Source organism: Elephantulus edwardii, unplaced genomic scaffold, assembly GCF_000299155.1.
Source record: "Elephantulus edwardii isolate Elephantulus edwardi_28Jun2011 unplaced genomic scaffold, EleEdw1.0 scaffold00116, whole genome shotgun sequence".
Classification (NCBI taxonomy): Eukaryota; Metazoa; Chordata; class Mammalia; order Macroscelidea; family Macroscelididae; genus Elephantulus; species Elephantulus edwardii.
The window spans coordinates 11,342,410-11,362,655 of record NW_006399866.1 but is presented as its reverse complement, the minus strand read 5'-3'; the positions used below and the strand labels follow the sequence as shown (position 1 = coordinate 11,362,655).

The window sequence follows — 20,246 nt, the reverse complement described above, 5'->3', positions numbered from 1 at the left end:
AAGAATTAACTATTATCCTAATTAAAAGCAAAATTACTGGTACTAAAATGGATCATTCTGTTAGTTCACTTATCTCTTTGGTCTCTTAAAAATCCAGATTAACCAACTCAATGTCTATTATAGAATGCACAAACCCAAAGCATAAAGTAAAAAAAACAACACCAAAACCAAAACCAAACAAACCAAAAAAACTTAATGCTACATTTATATTTTTAAATATTCACTTTCTACACACGCTGTTTATGAGTTTTCTGTCTAACACTCACAGAATCACATGGTCTTCACCTAAACTCTGTCTCTTCTGTTCTAGTGGCTCCTTTTGTTGCTGTTGGGCTGGATGCCCATTTTCCACTGTTGTTCCATTAAGCAAATGCTCATGTTGAGAACTGATACCAAGCTGTATGTCCAGGATCTCCTAAGAAAATAACATCTGTCAATCCTTCAGTATATAAAGTATGTTATACTTTCATTTCCAATCGAACAAAAATCTCCTAAAAATAATGGTAGTACTTACTTCAATTTGTTCGCCTTGTCCCTCAGGTTCATCTGTATCAAGTGCTGAAAGTTCTAATTCAATATCCCTATCAGGCTTAGTATCTGTTGTATCCTCTGTATAATCATTCTGTAAAATAAAAAAAAAATGCTGATTTTATTTTTTCTGTGGAAATTGGGGTTTGCCTTTTAAATTAAGGAGCCCAATAATTTAACTAAAAAATTATTTATGGGATCTGGGACCATGCTTAAGTTGTAAAAGCAATCATACATCAGAAAAAAGGAATAGTAAAATAGATCAAATATTTAACTAAAAGTGCAATAGTGGTCAACATAACAAACACATTGAACCTGAAGCTGAAAGCCTCATTTCTTTACCTCTCCGTTTCTTAATTCAATTTCCTTGCTTAGGAGATTTAGAGCAAGATGACGACCTTCATCCAGGGAATTCCACTTCTGTTGCATGGCCAGAGCATTGGCCTCCCTCTGAAGAAGCAAAGAGTTACTCTTGGCCTACATTAAGGAAAAGAAAGTAAAGCTAGCTTTTTTTTAATTTAAAAAAAAAAAGAATCTTCCCCCTTCTCTTTTTTTTTTAATTTATTTTTTTCTCCTTGTTATGTACCATCGAATCAGATTCGATTGTCACAGGAGGAGATTGCTTCTCCTTCTCCAGCAGAGCATCCAGTGGATTGGAACTGTGCACCTTTGGGATTGCAACGCAGCTTCTTACCACTAGGCAACCAGAGCTCCCTTAAAGCTAGTTTTTGACTGACATTTTATTTTTCTAAAATTGAAACCTAATTTACAAAGAACTCACCTGTTGAAGTTCAATGCTCAAAAGGTCTCCAGTACTGGAATGCTTTCTATGACCAGACAAATCAGTGACAATGAATCTGTCCCTTTAAAAAGAAATATTGTTAATGTAATAATAATGAAACAAACAAGCAACTAAAATAGTAATGACTATATATGCTTTAGGGAGCTCTGAAGGCCTAGTACACTGCCCTCTCAAAGGCACAGTTTGAAACCATCTGCTATGTCACCAAAGAAGAATGGGTAGTATCCTCTCCTGTGATTTACTGCTGCTGAAAATCCCCTGGAGGCTCAGCTATGGGTTAGTTTCAACTCAATGATACCTAATAACAAGTTATATGCTTGAGGGAGTTCTGATGATACAAAGTTGCTTGCTCAAAGTGAAGATGAAAAAACTTACTGCCAAAGATCAAAGACTATATTCCTCAGTAAAGGTTACATCTCAACATTAAGAAAACAAAAATCCTCACCACTGGGCCAATAGACAACATCATAATAGACAGCAACATTATGATAGATGGAAGACACAGCAACATTATGATAGATAAAGACACACAATCAACACCCTTGGTAACAGCACTCAGAAATCAAGACATTGGAAAATGTACTGCCAGGGACCTTTCCAAAGTGCTAAAGAACAAAGACATCAGTTTAAAGACCAGGGTGCACCCAAACTAAAGCCTGGTCTTCTCAATTACTATGCAATTGCTATGCAACTGAAAGCTGGACAATGAATAAGAACAACAAAGGAAGAATTGATGCCTCTGAGTTGTAGTGTTGGAGAAGAGGATGGGGTATCTCATCAACTGCCAAAGGAACAAACAAGTCTGCAACCAGTGTGCTCCTTAGAGAAAAGGATGGTGAAACTTTGACTCAAATTTTGGGCATGTTGTTAGGAGAGACTGCTGATGTTGTTGTGTGCCATCAACCTGGAACCGATTCATAGCTGACTCTCCGCCAAGTTTTCAGAGGCAGTAAGTCACACAGGAGGAGAGGGGCCGTCTTTCTCCTGTAGAGCAGCTGGTGGATTCGAACCACATGGCCTTGGAATTACAGTGCAGCTTCTTACTGCTAACTCAGCAGAACTCTCTGTGAAGGGACTAGTCCTTTAATAAAGACACCATGCTTGGAAAGGTGGAGCAAAAGAGATCTTCAAGAAAGATTGACAGAGTGACAGTAACAATGGACTCAAGTACCTTAAAGATGAGGATGGTACAGAATAGGGCAGGGTTCATATCCATTTTTCTCACTGTTGCTAAGAGTTGCAGTCAACTCGATGTCACCTAACAAGTAGGTAAGGTGTGGTGCTGGCAATCCAAAGACAGGTTCAAATCCACTAGCTGTTCTTTGGGAGAAAAATGGGCAATTTCCACCTATATGATTTACAGCCTCTGAAAACCCACATGAGGGTTGGCTATGAATTGGTTCTTACTCAATGGCACTTAATAACAATGAGGGTCAGCTAAAAATTGGTTCTGACTCAACAGGACTTAATAACAAGAGTAATATATGCTTTATTTAATAAGACAATTCTAAAAACTTAAATCATCGTTCTAAATGTAAAAGTAAAATAATTCCAAAATATAGCTCAAACAAGCAAAGCACAAATCATGAAAACTAAGTGTAAGATCTGTATTCAGATTATATACAAGTATGAGAACAGAGAATACTAAAGTACTAAGAGCAATATTCATTACCGTTCAACATAGTGTGCTGAAGATGTGGCTTCACTGCCATAAGAACTCCACCTTGAATCAACAGCATTAACATAAGGGACATAATCTATAGAAGGAAACAATCAAAAAAGTGAAAAACCATATACAGATGAGACTGCATACTTTATAAAAAAAAAGATCTTAGTTTATGCTACTGCCATATGATCCAAATTAAACTAGTTACTTCTGAGTTTATGGTTATTAAATAAAGGGGGTGAAAGCTACACCCACAGGTTGAGGATTAGAAAGGACAATGTCTAGCACCTGCCAGGTATGTATGAGTTAAATGGATTACCTGATACGCTGATGGGTTTAGTTGCACTTCCTTGGGAAGCAGTGGCCTGGACAGGATCGGTGGTATGGTAACCTGTACGAGAAGATCTAGAAATTGCACCCCATTTTGAGATGATAGGCCCATCACTAAAAGGAATTATTGGATCTTCTTCTTTTGCCCTTCTCTGAGTTTCAAATAAATGTACTCTTCTTTTTACATCTCCACTGTCCAGGTCCTGCATTAACCAAAGAAAAATGAAAGAATATACTTTAGAGACTTATTTCCACGAACATGCTAGTATAAAGACAATTAAGTTTCCTAGTAAATTTAATTCCATGCTACAGATCACACTGATAATCCAACATCTATTCTAGAGCATTAAACTAATACACAAGACTAGTTGACATATTAAATGCATTTGAGACATGCTTAAATATAACCCTGCTGTTTATAACAACACTATTAATAGCAATCAATTATTCTTAAGCTTGAGTTAACATGCATTATTTCCCCCCCTCAATTCATACCATTAACACAGCATTTGAATTAGCAATTACATCTTTGGGCTCTGAATCAATGGCGTTTATACAGGAGCCGATGGTGCCACAAGACCAGGGAGAATAATGGGAAAGGTGGTCTTCTTCAAATTTTGTGCCACTCACAGTCTCAGAGAACTGATTGAAGTGGGGGGAACAAGCACAGACGTTAGAAAGTAAATTTATAAACTTGTAATGACTGTAAAGTAACTATTATAGACGACAAAGAACTTCACAATGAACTTTTCCAATAACTAATATAAAAAAAATATTATAAGTAACAAATATTTATAAAAATTTTATTTCTATTATTTATTAATAAACATAGTTTGCCTTATCTTTTTATTTTGTTAAGTGCTCATGGAATCCATGACTGGTATGATCAAACCAAGAGACACAAATATGCATTTAAACCATGCACCACCTAATCATGATACGGAGTGCTCTAAAAAAAGAAGGGAGGCAACCCCATCAATACACACATACTATGTAGTCCTTATATTAAAAAGTGCTCACATTGTCTTTTGAAAACTTACAATTTTTCTCCCAAAAGAACCATGCATATTAATAAGGAAAAAAAATACATTTAGGGTTGCTTCAAAATTATCTCAACAGAAAATGGGAATAAACAAAACAAGATTGGCTATGTGTTGATAATTACAAAATGTGAATAATAAGTAATGGGGCTTATTAGATTAACTCCTCTACTTTTGTATACATTGGGAATTTTCCTAATGAGAATTAGCAAATTCTTTGTTAGAATCTCTGGGGTAAAGAATCAGTAATAAACTAGGGAAAACTGCTTTCATTATAACAGAACTGAAAACATGAAGATAAGAAGAAATCATCTTTCTATTAAAAAACTGTAATGCCAGTAAAAATAATGAACAATGATATAGACAGCATGAATACTATAGTAAGCATTTCTGTACTTCTTGTGAGATTGGGAAGACAGGCTTTAGATAGGTCAAGATCCAATTCAAGGACTACTAATTGAAGGCTCAATAATAGGGCAAATTACTTAACTTCTCTGGGTAAGCTCCCTTATCTGTGAAATATGGGTAATACCTGCCCCTAAGGTTTTGTCAGGAAATAAATATAACTAATTACATTATGTAAATGTTTAGTACATTGCCTGGACAAGTGTAGCTGCTCAATAAATGGTAACTATCTTATTATTAATAAAAACCATAAAAATAATGAGAATTATACTGCTGGAAAATTTTTTAATTCTTAGAGAAAGAATGATGTTTAAATGGTCTTTGGAGTCACACAAAACTAAGTAGCTATAACACTTACACAGTGTTTGTTAACCTAAACACAATTTTACACGAAATCACGAATAGTCAAAACAGCTACCCTGGTTTAAAAGAGTACTCTGAAGCCATTTGTATGACTTATCCCTGCAATATCAAATGACTAAAACCCTTCTTACATCAGTACGAAAGTCTACACTGAATAGAGGAGAAGGCGGTGTTGGTGACTGGGTTGCCACAGGAAGTGTTGAAGAGACAAGAGGTGCTTTCTGAGTGTGGTACTGTGCCCATTGCTCTGGCTTTCTTCTTATCTGCTCCTCATAACTGGTCTTCAAATGACCACAAGGTTCCTATGGGGGATAAAAGAAACAATCTTAATCATCTAAGGAACAGTACATAAATTTAACTATCCTCAATAGAAAAAACAAAGCCCAACTTATTTTGTATAAAAACAACAAAAAACACAAGGAAGTCACTCTATCCTACACTCTCCACACATTTAAAATAAATAAAAATATTCACTTTTCTTGTTTAAGAAAAATAAATGGGGATTACCAGGGTACTAAGGTGAGGGAAGGCCCCAAGCTTTAATGCTGATCTTATTCTGACTTCCCATTTCCTAACTAAATACAACATTTGTTATTGTTGTGCTGTTGAATCGCCTGCAACCCATAGCGACCCTATGTACAACAGCCCTAAAACCTGCTCTTCTATCCTGTGCCAATCTTATCGTCGCTGACACACCTACCCTCATTAACCCAGTCACTGAAGCTATCCATCACATCGAGCGTCTTCCTCTCCTATGCTATCCCTCCACCCTCCCAAGCATGACGTCCCTCTCCAAGGACTGGTCTCGCCTTGCAACATGTCCAAAGTATGTCAGACAAGCTTCAGAATCCTTGCCTCGACAGAGCAGCCTGGCTTCACCCTCTCCAGGATGAACTTGTTTGTTCTCTTAGCAGTTCATGGTACATTCAATACTCTTCTCCAGCACCACAGGTCAAAGGCATCAATTCTCCTTCTACCATCCCTAGTCATTGTCCAGCTTTCCGATAAATAGCCAATAATTGCAAAGATTATGGCCTGGATCAGGCGCTCTTCAGTACTTGGGCGAGGTTTCTGACAGCAGACTTTTCCAATGCAATTTTTCTTTTTACTGAGGATTAACATGTATCAGGCCCAGTTCTAATATCTTTATTTTTTTTAATTTAATTTAACAGCCTGATGAGGTAGGTACCATTATTACTGTATTGCAAAACTGAGTTACAGAGAGGTCAAGTAATTCTTGAAGTCACAGAATTAGTAAGCAGAGGACCAGCATATATGCCTTGATGACTAAATTCTAGAGATAGTGCTTTTGGTGTTTAACGCCTATGTCTGTCATCACTTACCCTTGGTAAAGGCACAGTTGTCCTTGGCTCACTTGGTGGCTGACAAGTCACTGAATAATATCCATCTAGTGAGTTATATCTTTCCCGCAAAGGCGTCTGATAGACAGATGAGTGCATCACATCCATTGGAGGTAATGAATTGCTTCTAATAATGTCATCTCGTTGGTACATAGGTGGACGCCAGATGCGCCTGCTGTCATACACAGGAGCATACATTCCAGAAGGTACTGGAGGAACGGGTCCATACGGCTGTGGAGGAGGTTGGTAAGGAGAATTCATGCGATCTCGAGGGGAAAATGTACTGTAATGATCGACATATGGCACAGAAGCAGTTGGGAGAGAGGACTCTGGAACATTATTGGACCTCACAAAACGAGGAACGCAGGGAGCCACACCAGCTGGTACCGTTGGAGGTGGTGGGTAATAACCTTGAAAATTGAAAAGAGAAACATTTAATGTGATTTGAAAAGTCAACATTTTATAATGGATTACATCTAAAGACAGCCTTTATGGTAGAACAATAAAATGAGTTTTGAACTACAGTTAACCTACTCTATAAGAAAACTCCATACTTTTGAGATATCACTAATGAAAATGGTCACTATCTAATTAAATAGCTACGTAAAAGAGCATGACTGATGGAACAATGAATGAAAGAAAATCTAACTTTTCTGTAAACTTTCATTAAAATCACAATTAAAGTAAAAAAATTTATTTAAAAATGTACATGATTGAGCTATTAACAGATGGCTGGTGAAATTCTTTCTAAGGTACTCTTGCTACATGCTTTGGATAAAGTATATAGAGCATGACTTTGTTTTGTTTAATACGTTGCCACAAATGATGGCTATCACAGAAAAAAATGTATTTCTAAGCACAGTCATCAATTTAAAACTGTGTGGCAATGTCTTTTTACATTTGTTCTTGAAAACAGCATAGCAAAATATGTATCAACTCAACAATATCTACACATAGAATTAAGTGACAAAGATTATATTTTTCATTTGTGCAATCATGTTTACACTTTCTTCCTAAAGTTTTTCCTCCACATTCATATAAACCCACTGTTCACTAAACATTTTAATCTTTTCAGTTGCCTGTTTTCAATCTGATCTCATTAAGATCTTTGTTACTTTCTATTACTCAATGTTTGATCCAAGACTCTACAGAAGAATCCTAATCAAAAGGGGGGATAGGTGAGACAAAATTTCAAATTCTCATGGAATCCAGACTTTCTAGAGCCATTGAGGCTAGAGATGGACCCTAAAACTACTGTCTTGAGATAATCTTTGAACTAAATCTTAAACCAAAAATAACCTCTGAAGTAGCCGTTAAATTAGATGATGGAAAGAATATAAAACCACCGTACTGAAAGGAATTGTCAGACACACAAGAATTTCATGAAACAACATATGAGCAAGGGCCTATGGTGATGAAGGAAGAAGTTCAAGCTGCTTTGAAGGAACTGGCAAAACACAAGGCCCCAGGAATTGATGGTATACCAAGTAACATATTGAACCTAACAGATGCTGCTCTAGATCTCACCAAGTTGTCTCAAGAAATCTAGAGGACAACCATTTGGCCAACTGACTGGAAGAGATCTATATTTGTTCCCATTCCAAAGAAAGGTGACCCAACAGAGTATGGAAACTATAGAACAGCATCATTGATATCACATGCAAGCAAGATTCTGCTGAAGATTATCCAAAAACGACTGGAACAAAAATCAACAAAGAACTGCCAGAAATGCAGGCTGGCTTTAGAAGGGACTGTTGTGGTATTAGGGATGCTGTAGCTCATGTTAAATGGATTTTGGCTGAAAGCAAGGAGTTCCAGAGGAATGTCTACCTATGTTTTGTTGATTACGCAAAGGCGTTTGACTATGTGGATGATAACAAACTGTGGCTGACTCTGAGAAGAATGGGAAATCCCAGGACACTTGATCGTGCTAATGTGCAACCTATACTTGGACCAGGAGGCAATCGTCAGAACAAAGCAAGGAAACATTGCATGGTTCAAAATTGTGAAGGGTGTACGCCAGGGATGTGTTCTATCTCCGTACCTTTTCAACCTATATGCAGAACAGATTTTCCGGGAGGCTGGGCTCTATGCGAAGTGTGGCATCAAGACTGGTGGAAGATTCATCAACAATCTGCATTATACAGATGATACCACCCTGCTTGCTGAAACTGAGGAGGACCTGAACCACTTGCTGCAAAAGGTCAAGGACTGCAGCCTTTACTATGGATGGTAAAGACACTGTGATTGTTAACAGCTTTAGTTTGTTTAGTTCCACAGTCAACACTCTTGGCACCAGCAGCCAGGAAATTAAAAGATGTATTGTGATGGGAAAGTCTGCTATTAGGGACCTCTCCAAAGTACTGAAGAGCAATGGTATCAGTCTGGAGACGAAGGTACGCCTGATGCAGGCCATGGTCTTTGCAATCACTTGCTATGCATCAAAAGAGTTGGGCAATGACTAGGGAGGATAGAAGGAGAATTGATGCCTTTGAGCTGTGGTGTTGGAAAAGAGTATTGAATACACACCATTGATTGCTAAGAACAACAAACAGGTTCATCCTGGAGAAGGTTAAACCAGGCTGCTCCTTGGAGACAAAGATTCTGAAGCTTCATCTGACATACTTTAGCCATATAGCAAGGAGGAACCAGTCCTTGGAGAGGGACATCCTGCTTGGGAGGGTGGAGGGACAGCGTAGGAGAGGAAGACCCTCTGGGAGATGGTTTGATTCAGTGACTGGGATAAAAGAAGGTGTGTTGAAGACAATGAGGTTGGCACAGGATAGAGCAGGGTTTAGGGCTGTTGTACATAGGGTCACTATGAGTCATAGGTCACTTGATGGCACGTAACAACAACAACAACAACAACAACAACAACAACAACAGTTTAATTAGTAAAGGAGGTTAATCTTGAGCATTGTGTTTTTAAAGAATTACCTTTACTGTGTAGGTCAGAGGCTAAAAATCTTTGAAAATCTATATAACCCATGCAATGCCTCTCCAAAAAGTTACCAGTACATACACCAATGAAACCTTTTTAGGACATTTACAGAACTCCTGAATTCATTCACCTACCAGAGTTGATTTGCAGGAATGATAACCTTAAAACTATTGCTATTTAACATAGATTTCAAGGAAACAGTTCTGTAGTAGAGAGGTTAATGTTTATTAAGTAGAAGTTATTGGAAAAATTATCTCATTTATTTAAGGGCAATGAATGTTTAAATTACATTTCCCAGCCCCCACAGAATTGTCTAAAATTACTTACCTGTCTGTGGGTACTGTGGAACTTCAAAAGGTATCTGGGTCCTCGGATCTTGAAAATACTGAATGTTTTCAGAATGCTGAGGATATACTGGTACTCTAGTTACAAATGGGCTGGATTTTGGAGGCACAGAATTCAGCTCTGTTCCAACATTAGCGGGCCCAGCTGAGGTAGCTGTTACATTACTTACAGGAGTCTTGGGTGGAGAACCAATTTTACTAAGGAAATAATTTAACAAAGAGGGATAAATCACAGTGACTGACTGGTCTTCTTCAGTAAGACTTTGTCATAGTATTATAATGTAAAATCATTTCTAGAAATCACTCTATAAATTTCCATAACAACAAATAAAGCAATGAATGAATTTCACTGCCATCTTATATTGTTAGTTCACAGGGTTACAGTAGCAGATTTCATTTACTGGTGAGAGAAATAGAAAATGCAAACAAATCCTAGGTACTAATGTGATACATAATTTGTTTTTTATCTTTTCTTTAAATAAGACTATTTCTATTGGGAATTAAAAAAAAAACTACTTGTTTAGTAAGTTACAATAAGAAAACAGTATGCTAGTAAAATTCTGGGGGACACGGACATGGAAAGAAGGAACTGCTCTATTTTTGTAATCTAATCTTTAAAATGAAATGCTAATTCCTGCCCATATGTTTTGTTAACAACCGTATCTCCAGCATCTAGAATATTTCCCAGACTATAATGTATAAATACATATGTAATATATAAATACATATGTAATATTTATTCAATAAATAGCCAATGAAAGAATGAATACTTATTATACTTGATAATTCACAAAATTGATTCAAAATATACAAACCTTTGTCTGGATACATTAATTAAGAAAAAAAATTTTTTTTTAAAAAAAGGAGAGTTTCTTTGTTAAGTCCCTAACTAATCACTTCAGAGGATCCCATGGTTTTCTCGTTCCCTTTTAAGAAGTCAAATTTTGACCCAACTTTAGTTTTGTGGTGACTGAAAAAAGATCTTGTTAATGACACAGATTTTAATATCTTGCATCGCAGTCAGATTAAGAGGTCTTCCTAAAACCAGAGAAACCCTTTTAAAGCTGGAGTGAAGCACTAGCTACCTTTAATCTAGTACAGTAGATTAGTCTAGTAGATGTTTATATCTATATTCAACTGTGTATTAAGATCTACAAAGCAAAAAAAGATCTGTGATTAATAATATTAGTTACAACGTTCTTACTAGTTTAGAGTTTATAGAGCTATTTTAGGGTCTTGGGTATTCTTTGAAACTAAAGGCAATAAGGAAAATGATTCAGCATTCCTTATAACAAGTAGAAACTATTATTGGGCAGAAGTATTTGTTCCTTTCATGTCAAAATGTATTACTGTAATATATAGATTAGTAGTAATAGAATTAACAAGAAAAGTGCATCAAAATCCAGAAGGAAAACATTCATGTTGTTTGTGTGTGCTGCTGAGTCAGAATGGACTCAGAGCTGACCCTCCAGAGACTATAAATCACAAGGGAGGAGACTATCCATTTTCTTCCATGGAGCAGATGGTGGATTTGAACTGCTTACAGTGGACTGGCAGCCCAGTGTTTTAACCACTAGGCCACCAGAACTCCCTAAAACATGCACATGCACCCCATCCCAAACTTTCAGACTTCATGAAATAGCTCATTTCCAGTCACACGCTCGTCAGACAGGAAGATAGTAATCTTGTATCCTAGATGAATTTCAGTATTATAAATGCTCTTCTTCTATAACAGGTTTGTATTTATATGCCTATGCTGATGCTGTTTCTTCCATCTAGAAACTCCTTCCCATATAACTGGAGCTAACTGTACAATTTAGATGTTTTGATATATTCACAAAGTTGTGCAACCATCACTTTATCTCATTGTCAAACATTTTAAGCACCTCAGAAATAAAAATTCAAAACTCACATCCATTAACATTCATTCCCCTCTTGCCCTACCTCCTTAACTACCACTAGTCTACTTTTCGTTTCTGTAAAATTTTTTTTCTTTTGAATCATACAAGATATGGTCTTTAGTGTCTTGTTTCTTTCATTCAGTATAATGTTTTAAAAATTCATCAATGCATATAGCATAATACCACAATTTTATATGGTTGAATAATATTCTAGTATATGGAGTGGCATCCACTTCCGTAAATAGCTTGCCTCCGGAAACCCTATGAACCTGGAGAAAGGATGAAAGTCATGCATGCAAGTGTCGAGGACTTTCATTCATATGCTCGCTATGAGTCGCCTATGACTTGATGGCACTTAACAACACAGAGAGAGACCTGTTGGCCTAGTGGACCGAAAGCTATGCTACCAAGCCAAAGGTGGGTGATTCTAATTTGTGGCCCTAAGGCCTGTTTTTTACTGTTTTTGTTCAAACAGTCTTCTAGGTCATATAGCCCTGGCATGTCCACTTGCCATACAGAGGTAACCTGCGGTCGCTGTGAAGCTGAACACTGTGACACTGATGTGTCAAATGTGGTAACGGTTACCTATCGTGGACGGTGTTTGGTGGCACTCCTCAGTTGATACAAGCTTGGAAGCAGGAGTGGCATCCACTTCCGTAAAGAGTTTGCCTCCAGAAACCCTATGAACCTGGAGAAAGGATGAAAGTCACACACGCAAGTGTGGAGGATTTTCGTTCATAGGGTAGCTATGAGTCGCCTACGACTAGATGGCACTTAACAACAACAACAACATATGGATCAAAAGTTTTACAGCATACTCTTATCAACAACTTTCAAAAGTTCTTTTTGCTAAATACAACACAAGGTCTCCACAATCTGATACCTATATATTTATCTAATCTAAACCTTTAGTTCTAAAAAACATGGTCTTTTCTACTTAATTACCACACTTGATCTAAACTTTGCTGTTTTTCTTTTCTGAAGAATTAACCCATATTCTTACTAGCAATGCAAAATTTTATTGTCTCTTAATATAATTTTAGTATTACTTCATTTATTTAAATGCTGTTGCCACAACTATATCATCGTTAGTTCCTTAAAGGTAGAGATATTCCGTAACTCTGTGCTTCCAATATGTAGCACCAAGATTAGCACTCCAAGTATACACTTAATATTTGTTAATTAAAAAGTATTCTTTAATATATTTTTCATAAAATTTCTCCAAGATCTTGAGTCCTTTAATAAGTCATTTTTCTTGTCATATGCAGACTACAGAAATTGTTATGTGCCACTGAATCACCTACGCCTGACTCGCAGTGATCCTATGAACAATCAATAACACTGAACCCTGCCCTATGCTGAACCAAGAGAATACCAAAGTAGAGCATAATAATACTTACTTATAGCAAGGATTCTGGGGCTTCGTCTGACATACTTTGGACATGTTGTAAGGAGAGACAGGTCTTTGGAGAGGGACATCATGCTGGGTAGAGTAGAGGGACAGTGCAGGAGGGGAAGACCCTCTATGAGGTGGACTGATTCAGTGACTGGGGTAATCGGGATGGGTGTGTCGGAGGCAATGAGATTGGCACAGGATAGAGCACGGTTTAGGGCTGTTGTACATAGGGTTGCTATGATTCGCAAACGACTCGACGGCACATAACAACAACAACATCATCCATCATTTCCTACATAACCATTTACTGTGAATTAGCTATAATGCTAGGTTCCTAGCAGATAGAAAATAGGTAACAAGTGGGTTATAAAAACTGAGCGTGCTCTGATATTTAAGACCCCAGAAGAATAACAAAGCATGAGCTTTCTGGGCTGGAAACAATTTTTCACATGCTCTAAAAATTTTAAAATTTTATTTTTTAAAAAAAATATCAAAATTCTTTAGCAAAATGAAACTGATGACAAAAACGAGTAATGATATTAACAGTAACAATAACAGATATTTAATGAGCTTACTATGTGTAAAGTTCAGTGTACAAGATGCAATGTTCAATACACAATATTAATTCATAACCAACATATGAAGGTGATACAATAATTAACTTTATGGATGCTTTAAAAGGAGCAAGGATAGAGATGAAACAACTATACTTAGATCAAATAACAAGGAAGCATTGATCCAAGTATGAATTCAGAGTTGACTTCAAAGTTCCCCCTCTAAAGAACTACATCTCATCACAGAGTATAAAGAACAATTTTTCTGACTGAAACAGAGCTAGAGGCTCAGCATTTCATCAATTTAGGTTTTCACTAGTTCAGTCTCAGAAACTCTTATTGAATCAATATTAAAGTTAAAAGAAAGATAGGGTGATAAAACTCCTCAAAACTCCCTTAAATTAACAATGAAAGAAGAAAAAAAATCCAGTTTGAAGTAGCTTTCCAAGGTCACAGAACTATTTAGCTGTAGAACAAAATAAGAATTTAAATTTAATCTACTAAGTATAGTATGTCTACAATATTGATCTACATCAAAATTTTGCTTTTCTTCAGGATAAACAAAATTATTCACAAGTTTCTAAAAATGATACTGAACTCATATTAACTATTGTTACCAAATACCTACTTTTCAGTTACAGACTCTGCAGAGGGCCCGGCAGCATTCTGACCATTAGAGCCAACCTTCCCCACTTTCTTCACAGTCTCCAGAGCTCTTAATGCATTGTCAGTACTACGTGGAATTAATGGAGAAACACTGTTTTCTGCATTTGAAATTCCATTTGTACTTGGAACAATTTTCCCTGTTGTTTCAGAACTTCCTATGACAGAAATGACATTTCCGGATGTGGTTGTGACAGTGTTGTTGACACCAACTTTATTTAGAAGAGGAAATGTTCTTACAGTCGCATTGATCTTTTTATTCCTTAATCGATACCTGTTTCAAAACAATCAATATATCAGTAAAAATTTCACTAAATCTTACTCTGAAGGGAAAAACAAAAGCAATAGGAAAATATTGAAAGAGCATGGAAAGAAGTTTCTAAACTTAATAGTGAAATAGATGTCACATGAAAATATCCCATTCACTCACTCTCTCTCTCACACACACACACACAGTACATGTATATGTAAGCACGTCATATAGCGAAGTTTATGTATGTCTTTTGAAGACAAAAGATACTTTCAAAATTCTATACAATTAGAATAAAAAAATACATTATGTACAAAAGTCAGTAAAAAAATTTTATATAAACACAGAGCCAAGTGTGAAAGACTTAAAAGCATTCATTGCTCTTTGTAAATGAAGAAGGCATTAACACAATTCATTTTTAAACACTAAAAAAAAGAAATTAAGTATTACAATTTTTAGATTAATTTAAGCCTAAATAAAAAGCATTCAGATAAAGACTTTTCTAACATTAAGTTAGTTAGAAAAGTCTTTATTTGAATGCTTTTTACTATTCCAATATATGTGCATCATGAATCACATTACGCATAATCAAATATATGGTAATTAAATATACATAATGTTGTTTGCTGTTGAGTTAGAATTGACTCAAAGGTGATCCTCCAGTGAGTATTCAGAGCTATTAAATTTTATGAGAGAAGACTGCTCATCTTTCCCACCTGGATAAGCTGGTAGATTTGAATGGCTTCCCATTGAAGGCAGTGAGCTCTTTACCCACTAGGCCACCAAAGCTACCAATAAACAGTATTAGTAACTAACAATATTTTCACAGCAGTTTCTACTCTAGTCCTTTAGTATTTATAAATGGCTTCATTACTCAATCATTCATTCTAAAATACAAACACACACGCAGTGACAGAGACAAGAGAAGCTCATAAAATATTCTTAGGTCAGACTGGATGAAGGTAGAGTGATAGAAAACAACATAAAATATTTATAAAACAAAAAACCCTCTAAATTATGGCCAATTTATGTATGTCATCGTATTATTTTTCTGTGATGTTAGAGTTTATAAAGCACAATGGTTGCCAATTACTATTGATAATATATTTTGTTTTATAACATTAATTATAATACTCTTAATGTAATAACATTTACCCTAATTCTGCCCAATAATTCTCATTTCTATTAATTCTGTCTCATTCCTTCCTCTTTTTTGCTTTCCCCCCTTCTTCATACTTGGGCAAATGCTGTTCTTTTGATCTTATTTGGCTGGCACATCATGATCAAAGTCACAATATTTTCAATTGTTTCCTATACATTTGAAAGTGGAACAATGAATAAGGATGGCTGAAGAATCAATTCCTTACAAATATGTTCTGGAAAGAGTACTGAATAATCCATTGACTGACAAAATAACAAACAAGTCTGTCTTGAAAGATGCGTAACCATGAGCTCCTTAGAGGCAAAGATGGTGAATCTTGGTCTTGCACGTTGTCAGAAGGGAAATACATCATGCTGGAAAAGGTGGAATATGAGAAAAAGAGGAATATCCTCAATAAGCAAGTTAGAGACTGTGACGATGGCACAGGATAGGTCAAGGCTCAGATTGGTGGTTCACAGGGTGGCTAAGAGTTATAGTGGACTGGACAGCACCTAAGAAAAGTAACAAATTCTGAGAAATGAGAGCCTTCCTGGTGTTGTCAACTCTTTGGTCTGTTTATCGTTTGGCTGAAAGCTAAACTACAGAGTGAGTTTTCTTCCAGGATCAAAGGAGGACTAAGGGTCATAGTCTCAGGGATTCCATCTTATAAACACTGGGGAACCAATGATTTCTTTAAGAAAAAGCTACATAAGCAGACTCATATTTTAGAAAGGCAATTCAGTGGCATGGAGGTGTCCAAAGAACTCTATGTTTTCCTTATCATGCTATAATCCATCTATTTTTCATCTCAAAGGTCCTTATCAAAATGCCTAGGTGTTCCTGTCTTAACAATTCTCAAAGGATGACTTTCTGAGAAACTTAAGTTTATGAAAGACTCTATGAATAAAAAAAGTTTGCAATGTGAGAATCACAATTCAAAATACAGAAGTTACGAAAAAGAAAGTCCTACTCAAAGAGTGACAAATAATAATACATACAAATTAGACTGGTAACACCTGGGTTCAAAACAACTGAAAATTATTCTTTTTATTTTACAGAAAATACACACAAAAACATTTGCCAATAAAACGCCAACACTAAACAATTTAATGATACTGATCACATTTTTCATATTTTGCCACCATTATTACTATCCTTATCCAAATATTTTACTATCATCAACATAAATTCAACATACTTCACACAAAAATATCCCCTTTTCCTTCATCCCTAGTAACCATAAATAATCTTTGGTTTTGTTCTATTTGATCATGCAATGAGCTTACACTGTTGCTAAGTGTTATCAAGTTAACTGCAACTCACAGAAACCTTATGAAGAACAGATGTGAACCCTGCCCTATCCTGTGCCATCCTCCTGATCTCTGATATGCTTGAGTCCATTGTTAAAGTCACTGGGTCCATTCACCTCATTTGAATCTTCCTCTCTTTCTCTAACTCTCTACCTTTCTCAGCAGAATTTTGCAACAGATTTAATAATGCTCAGCATATTTTCCAGGTTCATTCATATGTGGCATACATTAGAATTTAATTTTGTTTTACAGCCGGAGAATATTTCATTGTATAGCAACACAGGTATGGAGTGCTTGCTACCTACAATATGTTCTGTGAAAAAGGATGTTCTGCAAGTACTATATAAATAGAATGCTGCTGTTATGAGGCAATGAGTCAGAACTAACCCATAGCTAATCCTCCAGCAAGTTTTCAAAGGCTAAATAGCACAAGAGGAGACTGCTGATCTTTCTCCCACAGAGCAGCTAGTGATTTTGAACCACTTGCGTTTGGGTTGGCAGCCAACTCCATACCATTAGAGTACATACATAGTATATGTATGTTTGTATATATGTTGGAGACACACAAAATAAATACCAATGCTAGCAACTTAGGTTGATAGAGACCTTTGAGCAGCGCCAGGAAACTTGGTTGGAATTGGAAGGCCTGGAAGATGTAATGTAGTTTCTGCCCCGGATTCAGCATCTGCCCCCAGGCACCAACCTGTGGATCAGCTGTGGAGGGACCAGGCCAGTGCCAGCTTCAGAGACTGCAAAATCCACAATGGCAACTGAGTCTTTGCTATAACTCAATATGTCCCAATTCCTAGAATCTCTCCAAACAAGCTTTTCCTCCTTGCTCAAAAGACACATATTGAGGTCAGATACCAGCCAAATGCACATTATGTGGGTCACCATGCTTTCCTTACCTATTAATGTTTATGGACATTTGGGCTGTTTTGAAGTATGCGAAGTGCTACAAGGAATATGGGTGTACAGGTTTCTGTCTAGGTCTTGTCTTTACTTTCTCTAGGTATATATCTAGGGATTGCTGGGTCATTAAACTAATTCTATGCTCAATTTTCAGAGGAATGTCCAAAAACTGTTTTCCACATGAAAATGTACCATTTAACATTCCTACCAACCAAATGAGGGTTCCAGCTTCTCTACACACTAACAAATGTATTTTCTGTTTTCCATTTTTAAAGAAAAACATTAGTGCCATTCTAATAGGAATGAGGTGAAACTGGACAATAATGAACCAAAGAAAAACAGACACCTTTTAACTGTGTTGGAGAATAAAAAAAATGTACCATGGACTGTAAAAACAACAAACAAATCTATCTTAGGGGTTTTTTTTCCCCTTGTTTTTTTCTTCTTCTTTTTTTTACCTTTCTCTCTCTCAATGTTGGATGGGTGAGCCTGAGCCTACAAGGAGCAAGCTGGCCCTAGAGTTTTCTTTTTATTTGCCTCCAATTCTTACGTGACCAAGGATAGAAAATCAAAGACACACCTTTGAGGGAGAAGACAAACCTATCTTGTAAGAAGTAGAGCCAGAGTGCTCCTTAAAAGCAAACATCGTGAGACTTTTTCTCACATACTTTGGGCATGCAGTTAAGAGAGGGACCACACTTTGGAAAAGGCCAACATGCTTGAAAAGGATGGACTGAGACACTGACTCTAACAGTGGATATAAACACACCAAAGACTGTGAGGAGAAGGAAGGACTGAGCAGGGTCCCAACCTGTTGTATGAGTTGAAGTCAATTCAGATAGCACCTAACATCAACAATAATTGGCTAATGATCAGCATTTCACATCCTCATTGGTAATATGAGTGTCTTCTTTGATGAACTAACTATTCAAGTCCTTTACCCATTTATAAAATAGTTTTTTCATTTTTGGTGAAAATACAGACAGCAAAACTTACAGCCAAGCAACAGCTTCTAGACTTAATGATCAATGACTTTGGTTACACTCTTGACATTGTGTTTACATTTTCATTATTTCTGTACTAATTGTTTCACCCTCACTGACTTCTTTGCCCTCCACTATTTTCTGTCTATGCTTTAAAGTACCTGCTGTCCATTTGATAATTTTTCCAGAAGAGTACAATATTCAAAGGCAACACTTTTTACTTTTTGATTTAGAATGTTGTTTAGTTTAAAGATAACTTCAAAGGGTAATATTGAATTAAAAAAAAGAGTAGAATAACTCAGGGAAAGAGTGTTATGTATTCCTCAAGCCTTAGTAGGTTGGGTTTTTTTTCCCTGTCAAGATCCACCTCTGTGCCACGACAGGCCTTTGATACATGTAGCAGTAAAGCACCATCTAGTCACAAAGTAGAAAAGGTTCAAGGAGACAATTATTCTTGGAGCTTGCCTATCTCTGACTCTTTTGGGTTTTCTTTTTATCTCTTTCTTTCTAGATAAGCAGAGACTAATAGCTGTCTTCTAGTTGCTTATAAGCTTTTAAGACCTCAGACACTACTAATCATACTGAGGCAGAAGACAAATGTCAATAATTATATTATGCCAACTGGCTATACAGTCCAACAAGACCATGAGCCTCAATCTTCCAATCAAAAGAACAAATTCCATGAAATGACTGAAAAAGTCCTTTGACACACCAACATATTCAGTAAATATGAGATCCCATCTACTTTACCTTTTGTTGCTGGAACATTTGCTATGCTATTTGATAACTACTATTAAATAGTAGGTTCCAGAGTCTTGCTCCTACATTTTCTTTGTGCACTCCTTCAAGCAATCATTATCTTCTTTGTGTAGCTTAGAAGCCACTATCCACCATTCAACTCTCCCTTAAAACTACCTGTAGTTCCCTTGGTCTACTCCCCTTCTGCTGAATTCACACAGTAAAATTCCAATTTAAGCAAAGCCCAACTGTTCATTTACTTTGTGCCTGCTCCCAAGCAGCCTGAGTATGCTGGAGAAAGATATACAATTATGCTATCTATCTATGCTCCTTTCAAAATTATGATGAGTTATTTAAAATAACCAAGCTATATATTAATCTATTTCCTGGATGAATTAACTTTCCCATCTCTAATATCCTTTGGCTCACCCACTCTCAGTAGCTTCTCCACAGTGGATGATTTTGCTATCAGCTTAAAAAGGGGGGGGGGAAATCCAAACCAGATGACGACTCATCTTTCTTAAACAATTCCACTAATCCTTCTATAACTGTAACCATACACTGTCTTTAGTACTCAAAACCACTATAAAGAATTCCTGGTTTTGAGGACATTTAGGT

The 20,246-nt window shown here is 36.5% G+C and overlaps 1 protein-coding gene across 1 annotated transcript in view; it reads right to left on the bottom strand.

Moving 5' to 3' along the window:
- Positions 1–827: 827 nt before the first annotated feature.
- The window catches only part of RC3H2 (ring finger and CCCH-type domains 2), a 64,779-nt gene continuing 45,360 nt past the window's right edge, over positions 828–20,246 (bottom strand). The window contains exons 10-18 of the mRNA XM_006892590.1: positions 14,260–14,568; positions 9,764–9,978; positions 6,478–6,905; positions 5,266–5,436; positions 3,822–3,968; positions 3,316–3,529; positions 3,003–3,087; positions 1,310–1,391; positions 828–1,005 (exon numbers count right to left, since the gene is read on the bottom strand). Coding sequence (XP_006892652.1) covers positions 859–1,005; positions 1,310–1,391; positions 3,003–3,087; positions 3,316–3,529; positions 3,822–3,968; positions 5,266–5,436; positions 6,478–6,905; positions 9,764–9,978; positions 14,260–14,568 — 1,798 coding nt within the window. The 3' untranslated portion in view covers positions 828–858. The remainder of the gene's footprint in view (positions 1,006–1,309; positions 1,392–3,002; positions 3,088–3,315; positions 3,530–3,821; positions 3,969–5,265; positions 5,437–6,477; positions 6,906–9,763; positions 9,979–14,259; positions 14,569–20,246) is intronic.